At 53.5% G+C, this 12,489-nt stretch overlaps 6 protein-coding genes across 6 annotated transcripts; 3 read left to right on the top strand and 3 right to left on the bottom strand.

Moving 5' to 3' along the window:
- Positions 1-306: 306 nt before the first annotated feature.
- Positions 307-1,464, top strand: VDBG_08636 (camp independent regulatory protein; the record flags this gene model as incomplete). Its single annotated transcript, XM_003000794.1, has 1 exon — positions 307-1,464. The coding sequence occupies one exon, from the start codon at positions 307-309 to the stop codon at positions 1,462-1,464; it is 1,158 nt and encodes a 385-aa protein (XP_003000840.1).
- Positions 1,465-2,024: 560 nt separating this feature from the next.
- On the top strand, positions 2,025-4,188 carry VDBG_08635 (cardiolipin synthetase; the record flags this gene model as incomplete). Its single annotated transcript, XM_003000793.1, has 4 exons — positions 2,025-2,337; positions 2,409-2,725; positions 2,802-3,048; positions 3,109-4,188. The coding sequence occupies 4 exons, from the start codon at positions 2,108-2,110 to the stop codon at positions 3,197-3,199; spliced, it is 885 nt and encodes a 294-aa protein (XP_003000839.1).
- Positions 3,187-5,746, bottom strand: VDBG_08634 (mitochondrial translation optimization protein; the record flags this gene model as incomplete). Its single annotated transcript, XM_003000792.1, has 2 exons — positions 3,187-5,293; positions 5,354-5,746. The coding sequence occupies 2 exons, from the start codon at positions 5,744-5,746 to the stop codon at positions 3,605-3,607; spliced, it is 2,082 nt and encodes a 693-aa protein (XP_003000838.1).
- Positions 5,747-5,985: 239 nt separating this feature from the next.
- Positions 5,986-8,357, bottom strand: VDBG_08633 (vacuolar protein sorting-associated protein; the record flags this gene model as incomplete). The annotated part of the gene is made up of 2 exons (XM_003000791.1): positions 5,986-6,712; positions 6,796-8,357. 2 exons carry the CDS (start codon positions 7,933-7,935, stop codon positions 6,098-6,100), a joined length of 1,755 nt encoding a protein of 584 aa, XP_003000837.1.
- A 470-nt stretch (positions 8,358-8,827) lies between these two features.
- On the top strand, positions 8,828-10,065 carry VDBG_08632 (mitochondrial outer membrane protein MMM1; the record flags this gene model as incomplete). Its single annotated transcript, XM_003000790.1, has 2 exons — positions 8,828-8,865; positions 8,922-10,065. 2 exons carry the CDS (start codon positions 8,828-8,830, stop codon positions 10,063-10,065), a joined length of 1,182 nt encoding a protein of 393 aa, XP_003000836.1.
- A 140-nt stretch (positions 10,066-10,205) lies between these two features.
- On the bottom strand, positions 10,206-11,267 carry VDBG_08631 (CAAX prenyl protease; the record flags this gene model as incomplete). Its single annotated transcript, XM_003000789.1, has 3 exons — positions 10,206-10,688; positions 10,767-11,144; positions 11,217-11,267. The coding sequence occupies 3 exons, from the start codon at positions 11,265-11,267 to the stop codon at positions 10,206-10,208; spliced, it is 912 nt and encodes a 303-aa protein (XP_003000835.1).
- Positions 11,268-12,489: the final 1,222 nt, after the last annotated feature.

Genomic DNA, 12,489 nt, shown 5'->3' with positions numbered 1-12,489 from the left:
GTTCTGTTCGAGGCTTGCCTGTCTGGTAATCTCCGTCACGTCCCCCGTCGACCCCACGATCGTGAGCGCCAAGATCTTATCCAGAGCGGTCAGATCTTCATCTACGAAGAACACGCTTCAGGTATTAAACGATGGACCGACGGCGTCACTTGGAGCCCGAGTCGAATCCTCGGGAATTATCTGATCTACCGGGAGCTGGAGAGGCCATTTCCACCCGGCGAGAAGAAGCGCGCCGCAAAGAAGAACAAGAAGCAAACCAACGGCGGCATCTCCAAGAGCGAAGGGTGCCTACGACAGAACACAGGGATGAATGGGACCGCCGCCGGCGCAAATGCCGCGAACTTATCCAGTGCGGGTTCCATGGATCCTTCCGAGGCAGCTAGGAATCCTGAGCGCGCCTTGATCGGATCTCTGGTTGACTCATACCCGTTCAAAGAGGGTGGACTTGTCAAGAAAACGATCAGCGTCCAATTCAGAAGCGTCCCGCATCATCTCGTCTCCTACTATACAGTTCAAGATGTCATGAGCGGCGCCCTCGCCACACCAACATCGCACTCGGGCTTTCTACGGAATATCGTTCCCCGGCCCGAGCTCATTCTCAACCAAAACTTCAGAGCGCCCATCGATGAAGTAGATGTAGACGACAATCGTCTAATACAGCATCCGTTGAGCAGTGCGCATCAGGAGTATGTGAACCACATGCACCCTCCTACCTTCCGGACCTGGTCAGTACCTCACGTCAACATGGCTGTGGCCAACTCGAGACAATGGCCCACCGCCATGGTTCCCGCCCAGCAACAACAAATGCCACCCCCGCAGCATGCGCAGTACCTGCAGACACATCCAGGGGCTATGGCAGCCCCCATGCCCCCACCGAATTACGCACAACCTTCAACGCACCACCAATATGCCTACCAGGACGGTGTCATGCGCCCTCAGGTGACGACGTCTTCGACGCTGGCTCCAGATGTCTACAGAAACATGCTTGTAGACCAGCCACTCTCCCGCCGGCACTCCACGGCCTATGACTTGAGCAACTCGAGCCACGCCATCGGGCTCGCTCAGACGATGACCAACAGCCCAGTGGACCCAATCAGAAACATGAATCATCCCTTCATGCAAGCTACGCCTATCTACGGCAATAGCGGGCGTCTGCAGGAGCCAGTGCAGCATTCGGACGCATTCCCCTCGCCCCGAACACTGCCTCAGCAAGAACCTAGTCTCGATGGCTCTCAGCAGCATTCTGCGAATCTCAAACTGGAAGGAGAAGAATCGCATATGCAGCACAACAATTCTTGGGGCACGTATGATGTAGCGGCTACTCATGATGTGTTCTTGGGTGGCACCAATACTGATCAAAGTCAACCATTTTTGAATCCAGAAGGCGAGGAGGAACAATACGATGAAAATAATCCTCCACCCACTTGGCCGCCAGGTTCCAATAATTCCATGGGGAGACTGTAACCAGTATTGCCTGATTTGGTGGTGTTCGAACAAGGGTTTTGGGTAGTAGATGTATAGAGCGGTACCTAGACGTCGTCGGAATACCCACCACAGAAAAGTGGTCTGGGGCTCAGAATAGGAAGAGGTCTTGTATCCGGATTCTTATGTATCATTCGAAGCCGATTTATCTATGATCGGCGCCCGGCGGCAGCCGCCAGAGCCTAAGGGAACAGAATAGTGTACAGTCAGAAGTATTGACGATTTAATGCAACAAGCATTGACCGAGTCCTTGTCGACATTTGCTGTTCATTTGCGTTGTTCCGTCTTGCTCAGACTTCCATGTACACGCTTCATCCGTCGTACCAACCCTCGGAAGTTCGAGGCCTGTTCCGGTTATTGTTTCGTGTCTGTGGCCTTGTGACGTTAGAACGCAAAGCTCTGGATTTCACCTCCTCATTGTGGGTGAATACAATCGCTACCTGCCTTGCAAGGTATTTGTCAGCATATCTCTTATATACATACTTGCCCACTTCAGAAGCATATATCTATAGCCAGTCGTATCTACTAGGTAGCTGTAATCCGGCATGACACTCTAGACGTTGACATCACCAAGGCGCGAGACGAACTACCGACGGTGAGGCTGCACATACGTCCGCTCATCATTATGTTGCTCCCTCGGCTCGGTTTGTCTGCTATCGGCGGTAGTCGAGCGCTCGTACCCCTGGTTCCTGCCAAAGGCTGGGCATCTAAACGTCTGCACGGTTCTAGAGGCTTGCCATGTTTCCCACTCGCGCGCTACGCCATTCGCCATTCGCTCTCGGTTACCTCACAAAGTCGAAACTATTCACACCAGAAAGACCCCCGTGAACCAAGCCCACAGACGCCAGAAGCTATGTACGTTCAAGCTTATTCGGACCCTACGCCGCAATGCATCCCTGCTAACCTGGCCCGGTGTACGACCGTAGCGACCCAGCCGCAACTGTCTCAGCACCGAGGCCGAGTCTGTCCAAGACACTACACGAGGACATCTACACTATTCCGAACCTTCTGACGCTATCACGTCTCGCCGCCGCGCCCTTTGTCGGGTATTTTATTCTGCAGGACAACCATGCGTGGGCACTCGGTCTTCTCGCCTACTCCGGAGTAACTGACCTGCTCGATGGTTGGATTGCACGCCGCTGGAACCTTACCACAGTCGTGGGCACCATCATCGACCCACTGGCAGACAAGACTCTCATGGCAATATTGACTGTTTCACTGGCCGTGCAAGGCTCGCTTCCAGGTATGTCTCCAGCCAATTATTCATGTTGTAATGCAACGTCTGGGTTTGTTGTCTGACTTGGCGCTCGTTGTCCCAGTCTGGCTTGCCGTTATCATCCTAGGCCGTGATGTCGGCCTAGCTATTGCAGCCATATATTATCGCTGGGTCTCTTTACCGCCTCCGAAAACATTCACCCGGTACTGGGACTTCTCGCTGCCCTCGGCCGAAGTACACCCCACTGCGATCAGCAAGTACAACACGTTCTTGCAGCTGGCTTTGATCGGTCTCACAACAGCGGCTCCTGTCATTGCCCATGACATCTCGGTGCCCTTGACTGCTATGCAGTGAGGAACCATCCAATGTGACACATCAATGAGCAAGGTAGTGACTAACACTGTTTTTAGGTATATCGTTGCCACTACCACGATTTGGAGTGGCGCAAGCTACATATACACCAAAGATGCAGTCAAAATATTGAACGCGCCCAAGCCGTGAACACGGCAGCTGCCAGATCCAAGCCCCCGCTTGCTTTCTCGGCCTCAGGCAGGTCATTAGAATGTCTGAAGAATATTTCTCGGGTTCTTTAATACGCTTGCAAGCCGAGTCATTTGGCTCGAGGATACATCGTGTCCAACAAGAGCGCAGACACCAGCATGGTCTAATAATACAAGCTGCGCCTGTCGATTGATGCTGCGCATCTCTAGCAGGAGACTGCAAGGCCCAGCCTCAAGGCGTGCCTGACGGCTAAATGTACAGTAATGTTATAACAAAAAGCAAGAGTGACAATGACAAGGCACCCTGCTGGCCTCAGAGACTGCGGTGCAGCCATCCTCCTCGGTCCTGTGAAAACAATGGTGTGCTTCTGCAGTGTCGTCGGGCAGACAAGTGGCATTCAAGCATTCAAGGCAGACATGGGTCTTCTCCTGCAGCTCCGCCCTGGCTTTGTGCCAACATAAATCCTTGGTCCGATGTCGAGGTCGACCTGGCTTTACTTTGACGCTGGATGAAGCTTAGAAGGCGGATACAGCCTGAGGGCGTGATGCCCTCGAGCCGTCGAGCTTGGGCGAGGGTTTCTGGTCTTGTCGTCTTGAGAATCTGCTTTTCATGCATGGCAAGCCCGGCGACCTTGTCGTAATCAAGATTTGCTGGGAGGCGCAGTGATTCGTCCCTTGTAAAGTTCCGTCGCTCTGACGTCTGCCTTGCAATCATCGGGGCGTATAAAGCCTCGATTGCAACCCGGGATTTGATTCGCTCAGGGAAACGCTGCACAACTGGCAGCACAGTCGCTATCTCATCCATGGTGACGTTGGGTAGCCGTAGCATCTCGCAGGCGTCACGACGCTGGCTATTTTCCTTCACCTGGAAGCCGTGTCTCATCCACTCTTGTGGTGACTTGACCGCAGACTCCAGGAGAGAGTAGAGTTCATCCACCTGCATCTTTTCGTCTGAGAATGCCCTCCATCTGGCGTCCGATACGACGCCCCAGTCTCGGCCCTTCGCTGTCAATCGGTAGTCTGCATTGTCAGCCCGCGAGGTAAGTCTATATTCACTCCGGGTGGTGAACATGCGGTAGGGCTCCGACACGCCTTTCGTAACAAGATCATCAATCATAACGCCAATGTAGCCGTCGCCTCGGGATAACGAAACGGCCGCCAGACCCTTTGCTGCTCGGCCCGCGTTGATCCCAGCAATAACGCCTTGGCCCGCAGCTTCTTCATATCCAGTCGTGCCGTTGATCTGTCCGGCAAGGTACAGGCCACTGACTGGCTTGGTTTCCAAGGAGGATTTGAGACTGCGTGGATCGATATAGTCATACTCAACGCCGTATCCGACCTGCAACAACTCTGCATTTTCCATACCCTTTATGGACCGGATGATTTGTTCTTGGGCCTCCGGAGGTACAGTCATGGACAGGCCGTTGGGGTACACGACATCGTTGACAAACCCTTCAGGTTCAAGCCAGACGATGTGTCGCTCTTTATCGGAAAAGCGTGTTATCTTGGACTCGAGCGACGGACAGTATCTCGGTCCAAGAACGGTCTCCCGGATGTGGATTGTGTTGCCAAGGTTTGCGCGAACGATGTCGTGTGTAGTTGCGTTTGTGTAAGTCACATAGCAATCAATTTGCTTGTCGGTCGCCACGGTATCGTTCATGTAGCTGAAAGGCGTGGGCGATTGTTCGCCCGGCTGAGGCTGAAGTTCAGAGAAATCGATGCTCTTCCCTGAAATCCGAGGGGGGGTGCCCGTCTTAAGTCGGCCCATGCTGAAGCCTGCATCTCTGAGGGACTTGCTAAGCCCAGTTGTTGCCGCCTCCCCTATCCTCCCGGCTGGGTAGCTTTCCATTCCAATATGGATTTCACCGCTCAGGAAGGTGCCGGTCGTAATGATCACCTGGGTCGTAGGTAGGATTTCGCCCGAGTCGAGCTTGACACCGGTGATGCGACTGTGCGCCCCTATTGTCGGGTCTTCCTGGGGGCAAAGTACTACATCGGAGACACTGCCTAAAATGATCGATAGGTTGGGATACCCTTCGAGCTCCTCCCTCATGTGCTTCTTGTAAAGGTCTCGGTCGATCTGCGCGCGAGGTCCCTAGGCAAAAGATTAGCTGCGGTCGATCCACGGGCTCCTGAAGAGACATTTAGTACTCACCCATACAGCAGGGCCCTTTCTTCGATTCAACGTCTGAAAGTGTATACCGGCCTTGTCGATAACACGGCCTGACAACCCATCGAGGGCATCGAGCTCGCGGATAATCACCCCTTTCCCTATTCCGCCAAAACTGGGGTTGCAAGAACACGTGCCCAGGTTGTCAATCTTCGGTGTGACGAGGGCGGTCTTTGCGCCGGCGCGCGCCGCTGCGGCGCAAGCCTCAGCGCCAGCATGGCCACCCCCGACAACTACCACATCGAAAGATCTAAGGCCGGAGGCGACTGAGGCAAACTGTCGACCGCGGCTCGTTGGCAGGGCGGTAATGCGATGTCGGGCGCTGCGAATATTGTGATGCAGATTCCACAGCTGTTTCGAGGATCTTCCAGAGAGCATCGGGGCGATTGAGGTCGTTGTAGCCTGCACAGATCTAGGGTCAATCGGTGAGCATGGAGAGAAATAATACTTTTGGTCGCATCGCCACAGACCGAAGGCTCAAGTGTCTGTAGCGTGTGGATGCAGGTTATTCGCACGGTCCCCGCACCAACTCCATGCTATATGGTGGTGCCTCTTTGGGGTTCAAGTCTGACATCGAGTGCCTGTCCTAGAAGACTTCACAAAATCAAGTGTGATCATTGCAACAAAGCTTTCCCATTATAAACCCTAGAATATAACATTGACTAAAGATCGACGGAGGAAAAGTGAGCAACCAAAGGGCAGCATGGAAAAGATCCTTCAATGTTATCTTTAACGTAGAGGGCCATTCTTCGTCGCTGCCGGCCACAGTGAGACAGCATCTTCAACTTCCTCCAAGAAAGTGGCAGTATTGTGGATCGTGGTGCCTCCCAAGACGACCCTGACGCCAGGAGATGATGCATTAATTGTAGCGATCATCTTAGCCTCTTCGTACGTTGCACCTCCAATCATGAACACGATGATGTCTTGGGGTTTGTCCCGTGTTGTACCCCCGCCCTCTACGAATGGATATTGCTGGTCTTTCAGTTTACCCTTGATCAGATTTTGTAAAGTATTTTCCAGGAGGGGCGTGTGCTGGGTGTAGACGTTTTCAACGCCTTTCAGCCCCTTGAGTCTATCCCTTGCACCTGAGAAGATGCCTGCTGACTCAAAAAGATCTGTGATACCAGTCTGGGCGTGCGACTGCTGAAGTGACGAGTGGTATGCTAATACTTTCCTCACCCTGTCGGCATGACGTGGGGACACATCGCCTGCAGCAACCAGAAGGTCGATCAACATTGGAAGTGCATTCGATGGGTTCTTGTCGTATCTCAGAGCGTAGAGAGCGACCAGTGAAACCTTGTTCTGGGCATTCACATTGGGCGATTGGATCAGATTCTGAACGGTCTGTTGTGCGCTGTCAGCGGCCCAGAGAAGAAGACAATACATAGAACCTTGTGTTGGAGGGGGGTCAGTATGGGGCGTGGTACCTTGAGGTCGGTTGCATGGTTATCACTGCACGCCAGGCTCTGTTCCAATTCGCTGACTTCGAGCAGATTTTCTGCGCCGACGCGACGGCTCAGCTCAGAGACGAGTGTGACGTGTTTGCTCACGTTTCCAGAGAGCTTGCGAAATTCCGGATATTCCTCGATGAACCGCTTCATATCGGATATAGACTCGATGTTGGCGTTGTTCTGTGTCTTGGACTGGTACTGTCCAACGTAATCCTTGATGTTCCCACCAAGGTCGCCGAAGTTCATGTACATATTCTTCTTAAAGAAGGGATCTTGGTCCTGTGACAGAACGATCTCCTTCAATTCTGGCCGGATGTCAGGCACGTCATTCAGGTCGACACGGCCATTGTTGATGCCGAGCAGATGGTGAACCATTGCTTGATATGTCCATTGGGTCAGCAGGGGAGTTATCGGGTCCTCCCGTCGATCAAGCACAAGTAACACAGGTGGTGTATCGACTTTGCGGAAGTCAAACAATTGCTCTTCCTGTGTCATGTGGTATCTCACTTCAGTTGCCAGCTTCCTCGCCGCGAGGCTGTTTTTCGCGTATCGAATCAACGGTTTCTTTTTGAGTGCCAGCAAGACGGCGATGAGACCCGCGGCGCTCTTCTGGAGAGCCTCAGGGTTCCAGGCATCTGCAGCGGCTGACCAGGTTCGCTGTTGTGGAAGAGCAATGCCAAGAGAGAACAGGTCAGGGTTGATGACGATAAAGTCGGCGAAGTGCTCCTGGACAAGCCGTACCACTTCATGATCATCGGCCTCGGCCAGTCGTTCGAGAGACGATTTTTTGACGACATTCGTGAAGTAGAGGAGATACTCTCCATATTTCGGTTCGCGTAATTCATCGATCAGGAGCTGGATAGATTCGGGTGACGGTCTGACGAGGCAGAGGCACCTCAGGTGACGCATTTTCTCCCTGCTGGTGTTGTCCAGACGATCGATGAGATAGACCTCGTGATTCAGTAACGTCGATTGAGTAACGGCTGTTGACACAATGGGCACTGTTTCCCTGTCTAGTAGAAGGACTTTCATTTTAGCAGATTGGCTAGCGTGAGAGCCTTCGCCAGATGAGATGATGCGGGACACATAAGTGCCTACCGCTTGTGCAACGTCCATGCCGACGAAGGGCAGGCGACGATGGCGCACGGCAGCGAAAGCTCGTTCCTCGAATGTCTGCTGGCAAGGCGCGGGGTGTGTGCCTGGGAATAACAGGAAGCCTCTATGACTGAACTCGAAGCTTCAGAGCAGGGTGGTAGGAGTTGACGTTCCGATGCTTAATCGTTTCAGCGTTTCGAGTACGGTGAATGATAGGAATTATTACGGGATAGCTTAGCGAATATGTTCGTTCAGAAAGGTCTTTGATCCACAATCGAGACTGAGCAGGCTTGCGTCTTGGGGTGTGAACTTGACTACGTGGTTGATGACTTAGGTTCGTTCGCTCACTGGGAGGTGTTTGATGACGAGTGGCCCGAACTGATGGACCAACACAACCACAAGCTAACAAGCCTGACACGAGCCGAAGACAGGTTCCCACTTATCTGGGTAGGTACCGTACTAGGCACCCTAGGTACCTACGTCGTGGGGGTACTCAGGTGCTTACTTCTGCCCCCAATTAGGAGCCTAGATTCCCTTCTTAGAAGCCTCCAACTCGCCATTAGTCATCCAGCGCATAGAATGTGTCTACCATTAAAATGAGTGTCTACCTCAAGTAAGGCAGGGAGTGACTCCATCAACCCAGTTCCGTGCTGTCGAGTCGCAATACAGTGTTCGAAGCCCTGCGACATGGTTGATTTTCGCTGCCAAAATACAGTTGATACGGAAAACATACTAGTCCCTTGTGTTCATGTCACACCTTTCTTGACACCCTCACAACCCCAAGCACACAGCAAAAGTCCATCCACATATAAAACCCGTCGAAAACCAGGGCAAAGAATTGCCTAGGCGTCCAGACCAAGTGGCGGCCTGTGAAAGTTAACCCGAGGCTTTCAATCGATCAACAAGCAACAAAATGGCCGGCAAGACCTGCCCCGCAACGAGTGAACCAACGTGAGTGTACCTGTCCCCTCTGTTGGTTCTGTTGAACTGACAAGCCCGAATCGAAGCTTGTCTTTTGCGCAAGGTCTCGTGTTAGGCCAGCTGTCTGTCGTGCTCGTGCTCGCAGCCTTCATCAAGTTTTTCATCTTCGGGGACCCACCATCCCCCGAAGTTACAGCTTCACTGCGAGCCACCGAGCGGCGGTCAAAGACACTTGCTCACAAGAAGTCCCTCCTGGGTCTTCGGGCCGCCACTGGCCGTCCCGGCCAGCCAGCATTGAACAAGAAGAAGTCAAGTGTCCTGAGGAGCCCATATAACCTAACTATCGGGTCCATCCTGAGCAAGACATACTACAATGTCGACAGTCATCAGCCTGAGAGCTTGGATTGGTTCAATGTGCTCGTAGCTCAGACCATTGCCCAGTTCAGAAGCGATGCGCAGCACGACGACGCCATTCTCAGTTCCTTGACCAAGGCTTTGAATGGGACATCGCGGCCCGATTTTGTCGATGAGATTCGCGTCACAAAACTCAGCCTCGGCGAGGACTTTCCTATTTTCAGCAATTGTCGCATTATACCTGTCGACGAGGACGGCCTGAGTCTAGGCAACGGCAAGACGATCGACGCAAGCGCCGCCACTAGGGAAGGGGCCAAGCTACAGGCGCGGATGGACGTCGATCTCAGTGATCTACTGACCCTGGCTCTGGAAACTAAGCTGCTGCTTAATTATCCCAAGAAACTAAGCGCAGTGCTGCCAGTTGCGCTCACCGTCTCCGTCAGACGCTTCAGCGGAACACTGTCGGTTTCCTTCATCCCCAGTAACCCATCCCAGTCTACGCCGACCATGATGACCTTCAACTTCCTTGACGATTACCGACTTGATTTTTCTATCGGGAGCTTGCTCGGGAGCCGGTCCAAACTAGAGGACGTGCCAAAAATTGCGCAACTCATCGAGGCCCGCTTACACCGTTGGTTTGACGAGCGATGTGTCGAGCCCCGATTTCAAGAGATTGCACTGCCAAGCTTGTGGCCTCGAAAGAAAAACACGAGGGGTCCTGACGATGGAATGACAGAGGGAAACATCGGCTCTGTGGGGAGATCCAAGGGCCGGGACGTGGGCCAGGACATCCGGGCAGAGGCTCGCAAAGAGGTTGAGCTGAAGCTAACAGTCGTACGGACCGAGCACAAGAGACGCTTCTGCGACGGAGATTGAGAAACGAGGATGAGCTCGTCATACCGGGGTCTCTCTCAGACTTTGTGTAGTTATAACTTCTCCAAAAGAGCAAACGGAGTGTGCACATGAGTAGCGCAGATAGAGCGTGAATTATCTCCAGACACCATCGCTGCGTGTCTTCAGGGCATGTCCACCACGCTTTTTGAACTCACTGTCAAGGCCATGAGGTTCGACCACCAGGCCCAGGCCCCAGCCAATAACATGAGGTAGTAAAAAGCGGACCAGAGGCGACAGGCATTGGCCGCTCGCGCGTCACTGTGTGAAATCCAGTATGGATCGACAACGCCCCAGAAGCGCGGGAGACCCATGGCATTGCAGAAAGCATGGACGAGGATGGCAGCAAGGAGGCTGCCTGTGCGGAGGAACAGGAATGTGGCGTAGGCACCGAATAAGGTTGTGTACGAAAACTGCAGAATAGTGCGGGCAATGGCCACGTGCAGAGGCACGCGAGGATGGGTGATACGAAACTCGTAGAAGTGGTGGATGTGGGCCATGCCGAAGATGATTGGGGACAGAAAAATCGTCTTATAGATGGAGAGATGAGCCGCAAGGAATAGTGGTACGGACGCTGACCGAAAAAGCAGCTCCTCTGTGGAGGGGCCCTATGAAGCATCAGCTGTTTGATGTAACTTAATGGAAGAAGGATGAGCGAAGCGCGCGCCCGGTGAGGGAGGGCATACAATGACAATGTTGCGCCATGTAGTCCAGGATTGCCAGACGTCAATGATGGTGCGCGTGCTCACCAAGTCCTTCCAGGCGCCGTCAAGTACGAGCGTTTCGAACAACGGTGCGCTGAAGAGGATGGCGGTCAGGAGTACCGAGCTGGCGGCTTCCGTGACCCCCAGTGGCCAATAGCCCATGGCGTGGAGCGGGTCTATGGCGAGAGCATAGTTGCGATGCAAGATGATGAAAGTGCAAAAGGAACACAGGGCAGTCGAGCACAGAACAGATTTGATGCGAGCGCGGATAACGCGGGGGTCATTCCGCAGCAGCTCAGGCGATGGGCGGGTGTCTGATGAGGCATACAGAGGCGACACGTATGCCAGAGTGTATGCAAGCTACGGCGAGGACATAGTTAGCCAGTCTCTCGGTGCCACCAGGAAGCTAACACGCAGACAACAGAGACACACAAGGAGCGCGAAAGCGGTCGTGGGATGAAGCACAGCGTCTGTAGTCGACATCTCGGCTTTGGCCTCAGCTTCAACTGCCTCAGCGCGCTTTGCGAATATTGTAGAAGAGCAGAGCGGACGGCAAAGGCAACAATAAGTGCGGCCAGGTCATATGTTCGTGGAATCGGTACTCGAGGTGGAAAACGCGGAAAGAGAACTTGAGTTTCTGTTTGGTGAGCACTGCAAATTGGTGCAGGTGAAGAGGGGTTCCCGCTATGTGTCGGCGAGCTCTTCCTTTGTGACACTTGAGCCGGGGGCTCGCGATGATCCGTTTGCCTGGGACAATGCCTTGAAGTTGTGGCTGTAGTGACGGTGAACAAAGATGGCTCAGTTCCCTTCCAAATCAGAGCCCCAAGACGACATACGAATACACACATAACCCGCATAACGTCATATGTGTAGACATGGCGGCGCCAAAGCAGGCTGGGATGACCCCGCTTGATAATATTGGCCAATCTGTCTTGTGAGGAACCATCTCATAAGGCCTGCCAACTCACTCATGCTTGAAGGATGAGCCCGGTTCTCGAGGGGCTGCCATCTCATCTCGTCATCGGACAAGTGCTTCGAAACAATCAAGGTATCACAAGCTGTTCCCTGCGATGGCCAACTTAGCCTCCCTTCATCAGCCGCGCCAGACCTTTGTGCTAGGCCTGATGCCAGGACTGGCGGCCGGGCGGGCTGGGTCGTGGGAGACCCCGCGCCTAAGTAAGAGAGTAGCGGTCTTGGTTCATCAGAGCTCCTGTCATGCGGGTTGATACGAAGCGGCGTGACCGATGCATCGGTTGGGTAGCATTTTGTCATCGATCAAGCGGCAAGCTGTTTGACAACCCCCCTCGGCGCCTCCGTCTTTCTTCCTCCCACCTTTCTTTTCACGGGATTGGCGGATCCCGTTGCGGCAGAGCAAAGGGAGCTCTGGCTTTCTCCTTGCAGCCGTAATCTGACGTCGGCATCTAGGCACAACCCGCACAGAGCCTATTGTCTTTGGAGCCAGAAAAAAACATTGAGCAAGAGACGCGACACGAACCCGACGCGCTGGCTAAACTCCATTGAGGCTCGAAGCGATTGGTCGGTTTGTCCACCCAATCCAAGCTAGGTACACGCTGCGAGGTTCAGGGGGCGGGACCTCCCCCGTCTCCAGTCTATACCCACCCGCCCACTTGTCTTTGCTGCTGGAAAGACACACATACGGTCCGCAATCTCGGTGTTTTTACCATGGTCCAATGCTGGAGCTCTT

The sequence above is a fragment of the Verticillium alfalfae genome, genomic scaffold (genome assembly GCF_000150825.1).
Source record: "Verticillium alfalfae VaMs.102 supercont1.13 genomic scaffold, whole genome shotgun sequence".
Classification (NCBI taxonomy): Eukaryota; Fungi; Ascomycota; class Sordariomycetes; order Glomerellales; family Plectosphaerellaceae; genus Verticillium; species Verticillium alfalfae.
The sequence above is the reverse complement of the archived record's forward strand: the minus strand, read 5'-3'. Positions and strand labels throughout refer to the sequence as shown.